We start from the raw sequence: 6,980 nt of genomic DNA, 5'->3' as shown, positions 1-6,980 counted from the left end.
CATTGTTCTAAACAGAGTAGTTGGTTATATGAATGTTATTTTTATCACCACCATCACCAACTATAACAACCCACCGAAAGCAAGCGAACAGAGACCATTACAAAATAAAAAGAACCCTATATAACCCCGGACTTACAAGTTTCCCCTGTGCTGTTTGTTCCCTTGCCCCTTGTTCCTGCGAGTTGGATCACCCAAGTTCCCAAGTTCCCAAGTTCTCAGGTTCTCAGGTTCTCAGGTTCTCAGGTTCTCAGGTTCTCAGGTTCTCAGGTTCTCAGGTTCTCAGGTTCTCAGGTTCTCAGGTTCTCAGGTTCTCAGGTTCTCAGGTTCTCAGGTCCTCAAGTTCTCAAGTTCCCAAATTCTCAAGTTCTCAAGTTCTCCAAGTTCCCTGACTCCAGAATCTCCCCGCGCATTTTCTTCCCCACGCCACTTTTAGTGGTTAACTAGTTATTTTAGCTTAACGTTAACTAGTTGAGAATTACTGGTTGCTGGTTTGCTAGACTTCCGATTGCTTGGGAGGATTGTTTAACTTAACCAACCTCCGCCCACAAGTCCGTCTATATACTTGTCTCCACCCACCTCCTCGCTTCATCTCCTCGCTTCATCTCCTCAAACCCACTCCGCATTCTCCATCCCCATCAACGCCGTTCACCCAAACACCAAAACCGGCTCTGTTTCTAGTCGCACAGCCCAAAACATCCCATCTATCGATTAACTAATCTGTTTGATTCGCTGGATGACGGAGAACCAACACTCTTTTCTCTGCTCCTCGCCTGTTTCTATTACTCCTGCCTTCCCTTTGTCCTCCCTATACCTCCCCTGGTCATACTTCGCCTCACTTCTCGGCTAAATATCCACCTTCACTGCGGGGTTTGCATCTTCACATCCGCGCAATATCTATCTATCTAGCAAACGCTCGAATTCACTTCTGCTAGTTTGTGACCTGCGCGCTTCTTTTTCATCCCGTCTGCCCGCCTCTTATCTCTTCCCCTTTCCCCCTTTTTGTCTGCCTCTTTTGCACCCATGGAGAGTTTCGACACCATGGCCGCCATGCCTTATCTAGGCAGCCCGTTATCCATTGCCAATATACAAAATACGGACTATCTCAATGCGATGCCCTCCCTGGAGATTCCAGAGTCCCATTCAACTTACGAAAATGATGCGTTTGTTAGGTATGCCGCACTGTACACTTCGGATCATACCCTCTTCCCATCCCTGCCTCTCTGCGGACTAACAACTCCACTCTCTTTGATAGCGGCGACGATATGGGGTTTTCGCAACCTCAAATGCCAGCTCACCCTATGCGACGCTTTTCCAGTAATCACTTTGACGACCCTTTCCCAGAAATGATGCCTCCGTATGAAGTGCTTCCGTCCGACCAGCAGCCGCAACAGGATGCCTCCATCAACCACAACCACAAACTGCTCAGCTTTTCCATACCCATGTACAACTTCACCCTGTTAGATTACTCACTGCGACGAATCTCAATCTCTATGGCTGCGCAGCTGCATGGCATGTTCTTCCTGGCCGAATCGCCTTGGACTTCTTCACCAATTACCAAACCTAATGGGCCACCCCCAATGGCTGAATTAACATGTTACAGACGAAACCTCTTCCAGGTTACAGGCTCAGTGACGATGCCTCGGTCAATGAGATATATCATGACAGACCAAGGCGATCGCATTCCTATTCTTGCGCAGGAACTCACTGTGTCCGCAACAGAGTCGGTTGAGGGTAACCCCGTTAAGATCATTTCTGTTCCATGGAAAACACCCGCGGCCAACGCAGCTGGCCAGCCGGAGGACAAGACAGAAAAGGAGCCCCCTTCTATTCCTTTGGATATTATGGCAGGTCAAGATATAGATTCGGAATATGCTACGTTCTCAATTGCCTGGAAACGCCTGCAGTTCCGTATTGCTACTGCGAATAATGGAAGGAGGAAGGAGTTACAGCAGCACTTCGTCGTGAGACTGAAGATTGTCGCGACGTTATCCACTGGTGCTAAAATCCCCATCTGCGAAGCCCATTCCGGACCCGTAATCGTGCGTGGTCGTAGTCCAAGGAATTTCCAATCGCGAAAGGATCTACCACTTAGCGGCAGTGCTGCATCTTCAAGAAAACACGTCCAGGCAAATGCTAACCGAACCGCAACAAGTGAGACTGCTTCCTCCCAACTGGGAACAACGAAACGCAGCAAGTCTCCCCAGGACCAGGATAAGAAACCGCAGCTACCATCGCCAACGTATGCGGACTGGTCGCAGACAATACCCAGCAATTCTGCAGCTCTCCCAACCCCAACTTTTTCAAACACCACGATAAATGACACGGCTTTGCCATATGCTCAATCCAGTCCAGAAGCATCACAGCCCCGCGAAAAGCGGCGACGCATTAGCGTCACGGGACAACCAATCAGTCTTTCGTTCGCTGACGACGGCTCAAGCCCAGTAAACTCCGGCGGGGACTCCACGGGCACCACCCCGATAATGCATGTTCCCACCATGCTGCCCAGCCAGAGACAGCAGGACATCAACGGATCCCCCATAGATGCCTCGCAGAAGATCCCTGCTGTCCCGCAAACAAAACGTCAACCTCTAGCCCACAACCGCAATTCCTCAGGCAACGTGCCCACTTTAAGTCAACAGCAACAGCTCCCGATTCTGGCGTCCCAGTTATTAAATTCCAATGAGACCGCTGATCTTCTGTATGAATACTTCCCGCTCGGTTTGGATGATTGGCAAGCTCCCGTTGATGCTGTCTATCGACCCCACGTTGTTCACCATATGCACTTGCCGGATGATCCTAAGGCCATCGCTGCAAAGAGTCGGAGCAGGACGTATTTTGTTGAAGGGAGCTAAACACTTGTGTTGTGTTTGCCATATACATGCCGACATCTTTTCGTTCTCTTTTTGGATATACATGCACATAATTTGGTTTCCGTATTTCTTGTGATATCCCATGGACTAGGAATTTTGTAAGCATCGGGGGCTGATTATTTGGATTCCTTCTTTTTGGTTTCTTGGGAAGAGAGATATGGCTTCTTGTTTCCTAATGGCTGGTGAACTGGATTCCTTTCCTCAGGCTCTATTTTATGTATTTTTTTATTTATATTTATATTTATATATATTGTTTTGGAGTTTTCTTTTGATGGATACCTACGTTCATGTTTTTGATGATGGCGGCGTCGTCTCCTTTCGAATTTGATTCATACAATTTTTTTTTTTTTTTTTGCTCTGTCCTTTCGTTTGTTACTGATATAATGAGTCCTCTCTCTTTTCACCCTCTACTAAGATTCTCAACCTTGCCATTGCCATACATACAAACGAACCGGTGATCCAAACTGCTATGTGAATTGTATTCTGGACACATCTTCTCCGAAACGATTTTCATCTCATTGCATCCTATTTTCCCCGTTTTTCCCCGGATCAGTCGCTTATGCGCGGAATAGCAACGGTATAACCATATCCCACACCTCCCTATCAGACTATCAAATAATACATGCCTATAATCTCACCAAATCTACTTCCAAAAACAGGAGTAAAGTTACCCCCACCTCGCCCCGATAACCAAAACCAATCATCTCAAACCTTTCCATTCATGGATAGGCGAGATTCCATTTCCAACTAATCTGGGTAAGGCAGGTGAAATGGCTGGCTCTTTTCGTCCATTTTTATTTATCTAATATACTTTATTTAAACAAAGTTAAACTTTTCGGCCTTGTGGGGATGTGGAGCACAGAGCCAAGGCGAAGGGGTTCTTTTCTACCAAGGTAAGAATTACTTTTTCTGCTCTACTACCAAGAACCGGAGGAATGGAGAATCCCGGTGACCCGAACGTAATGGCCCCTACATCAGACTTCTCCATACGCGACGGTTCATATCCTGATGCACTATGTTTCGGAGATTTTATTTTGTTTTAGAACAGCATTGATTTTCTCGATTGGTTTGAGGCTGTAGTTATGGTTCTGCTCAAAATCAATCTCGTCAGAGATCCGGGATCCACCTCATAATCATCTCCTTCATCACTCTGAAAATTCCTTTCTCAGTCAAATAACTACTGACAATAAATGTCTCAGAGGGTTTAATACTAATGCATGATGAAAACATGATAACATTCTCTCAAAAAGCTACAGTTGTTTAACTACTTATCAAAACCAACCAGCGTTCTCACACCATTCCACACTTGGAACTCGGTTAAGTTGTTGGATGGGCTGGAGGCTCTAACTAGCGAACAAACGACGTGGGAAAAGAATATTCTTAAGACCTTCCATTCCGGGTTGGGCCGGGAAATAAGAACGAAAAAATGTAGGAAACTCCGGATTTCTTTGTTTTCTTTTTTCTTTTCCTTTCTTTTTTTTAATTTTTTATTATTATTATTATTATTTATCTTTATTTTTTTTATTTTTGGCTTATCAGTGACAAAGTTTGAACGCGGTGGGTAAGATAGCAGTTATTCAGACTGGCTCTTTGAAACTTATGCACTGCCTTGTTGTCAGTATCATATACGGCCTTGATTTAGTTACAGATGTTCTGCTGACCCCAGAGAGTAGGATGTCTATTCGTGACCATGCACATTGCGATGAAGTCATAACTATCAAGGAAATGTGCCCAATTGGGTGGCTGGCATGTTTTCTCTTAGATGAGTGTATATGAAGAATGTGGCCAGGACGGGATCATCCGTGGAAGGTCACATCACGTCTTCAACTGATGGTGGTGGAGTTATCCATCCCCACCACACCAGCCATGACAGTGGACAACAAGAATTCTGGAGTGCCTAGCCCAGCTTTTTGCGTTTAAAGAGCCGGGAGGTCTCCATTTGTGGGCCATCGAGATATTTCGATGATGGTTAGTCTGTGGAATCAGTATAAACTTCAGCTACTTCCACCAAAGGTGAGAATTCATTTGATTTATTTGTTTGCAACGCTTACCATACTATTAGATGTTACTTTACAACAATGATCTAATTGAAACTCAGATAGTTGATATGAGCAGAGAGAACTAATGATTTCAATCTAGAACTATAATGGGTTTAAAAAATGTGAAATAGAAGTATATTCAGAAAGCTTACCAGTTCTATCTGTTATTAATTAACTGATTAACAAAGTTATTCTTAAGTTAAATGTCAGCATCTCATAAAAGTATTATTCAACTAATCTACAAGCTTAATTATATAGTTAATTCTATTAATATGACTAATCATTAACACATATTATTACTCAAATATATGTGATTTTATTATACAATATATATTTTATCTTACTATTTTTATCAAATCTCATATATTAAATAATATCAATATAGACCTTGCAAAAGTTGATTTTTATAAATATATATATAAACCATAATATTTCTGTTAATAAATATAAAATTCATTAAGTTACTTTACATCATATTACTAATTAATTTACTTTTAAAAAACTTTATAAATTTCTACAAAAAAGCTTTATATATATAAAATTAAATCAGCTTTAAGATTACAATTCTTTATTATATTATATTATCTTCAAAACTTTATTAAAAAAAATTAATAAAAAATTAATTAAATCATGATTTTATAACTTAATATTTGTTCAATTTAAATATTAAAAGACGATTTAATTATTTATTCTTATAACTAATTAGTTACAATACATGTTCAGTAAACTGAAATATGTTAATCATTATTTACTTTACTATAAGAGATTAAATTTACTTAAGATTAAAAAAAATTAATAAACTTTTAACTATATCTAAGAAATATGTTTAATTTTAAATATCTATTCATCTAAAAATGTAATATTTCATCAGTAATATGACTCATAATTATTATATTAAAGTGATTCTGATAATATATTCTTTAAATAAACTTTAAGAATATTAGTACCATATGTATATTATTGAATATACTCTTAGTATTTTCTAAATATAAAAATTAATTTATTAAAAAAAGAAAAAAAAAGAAAAAAATATTTACTTAAAATAACTTTATCTATATTAATAATATGTAAAAATCTCAGAGAATATAATTAAATTTAATTTTCATTTTTTAAAATAAAAATTTATAAATCTTTATTATATTAAATTATTCTTAAAAATTTTAACTTTTTAACTATATTTTTATAATTTTTAGATCTTTATGTTTAACTAAAAAATAGTTTATTTAATTGTAATAATAATATTTTTTATATTTTCTTCAATTAATAATAAGACATAAATAATTTTATAGTATTATATTTTTAATTATATTTTTTTAATATTATTGAGATATTAAATAAACTTGTAAATATATTTTTTATAAAAGAAAAGTTATTTTATTTTATTTTTTTTTAATTCAGTATAAATATTAGTTTAATAAAAAGTTCTTTTAAATTTTCTTAACTATTAAAACTCAAAAAAATCAAAAAATTGTAAAATTCTTTCAAAAATTACAGATCGAATCAATCCTTCACCGTATCAACTGCCGCTTTTGGAATGCCAATGTGCTGCTTATGGCCGCCACGACGGTATCGCGGCGGTACCGCGCACGAGCCACCTTTCCAGACGCGGCTTAGCCTCCCGGCCGCTTTTACATCAGGAGCTCGTTCGGGTAGCTTCAACCTGACGACTCACTGACGCTGCACCCGACGCTCACCCGAAGATCAACCCTCAGATCATCCTACCCTTCCGATCTTTTCATGGCCCCTAGGAAGGAAAAAGAAATCCACCTTCTTACACAATCCAAGATGGAACCACTCACTCAGCAGGAAAGCCCATACGGGCTCCCTCCCCTGCGCTCACCTGAAGTTCGAAGAGATGAAGTCATGATCAAACCGCTCGAGCGTTCACGCACCCACTATTTGTGGCCCTAAAATTGGCTCCCACTTCCTTTCCGATGAAGTCACTGTATAAAAAGCAAGCCATTGGTTTACCTGGAGAGGTCGAAGAGGGGTGCCGGCGAACTTCAGGTGGACAAAAAAGGCTCAAAAGTCAAGAAAAGGTGGCCAAATATTTCTACAAAAGTCACCCGGC

General features: G+C 39.7%; 1 protein-coding gene across 1 annotated transcript; it reads left to right on the top strand.

The window, feature by feature from the left end:
- Positions 1 to 1,020: 1,020 nt before the first annotated feature.
- Positions 1,021 to 2,852, top strand: PADG_00397 (uncharacterized protein; the record flags this gene model as incomplete). The annotated part of the gene is made up of 2 exons (XM_010757507.1): positions 1,021 to 1,169; positions 1,253 to 2,852. The coding sequence occupies 2 exons, from the start codon at positions 1,021 to 1,023 to the stop codon at positions 2,850 to 2,852; spliced, it is 1,749 nt and encodes a 582-aa protein (XP_010755809.1).
- Positions 2,853 to 6,980: the final 4,128 nt, after the last annotated feature.

This window comes from Paracoccidioides brasiliensis (genome assembly GCF_000150735.1).
Source record: "Paracoccidioides brasiliensis Pb18 unplaced genomic scaffold supercont2.1, whole genome shotgun sequence".
NCBI lineage: Eukaryota > Fungi > Ascomycota > Eurotiomycetes > Onygenales > Ajellomycetaceae > Paracoccidioides > Paracoccidioides brasiliensis.
Note: the sequence above shows the minus strand (reverse complement) of the source record. Positions and strands in the feature narration are given on the sequence as shown.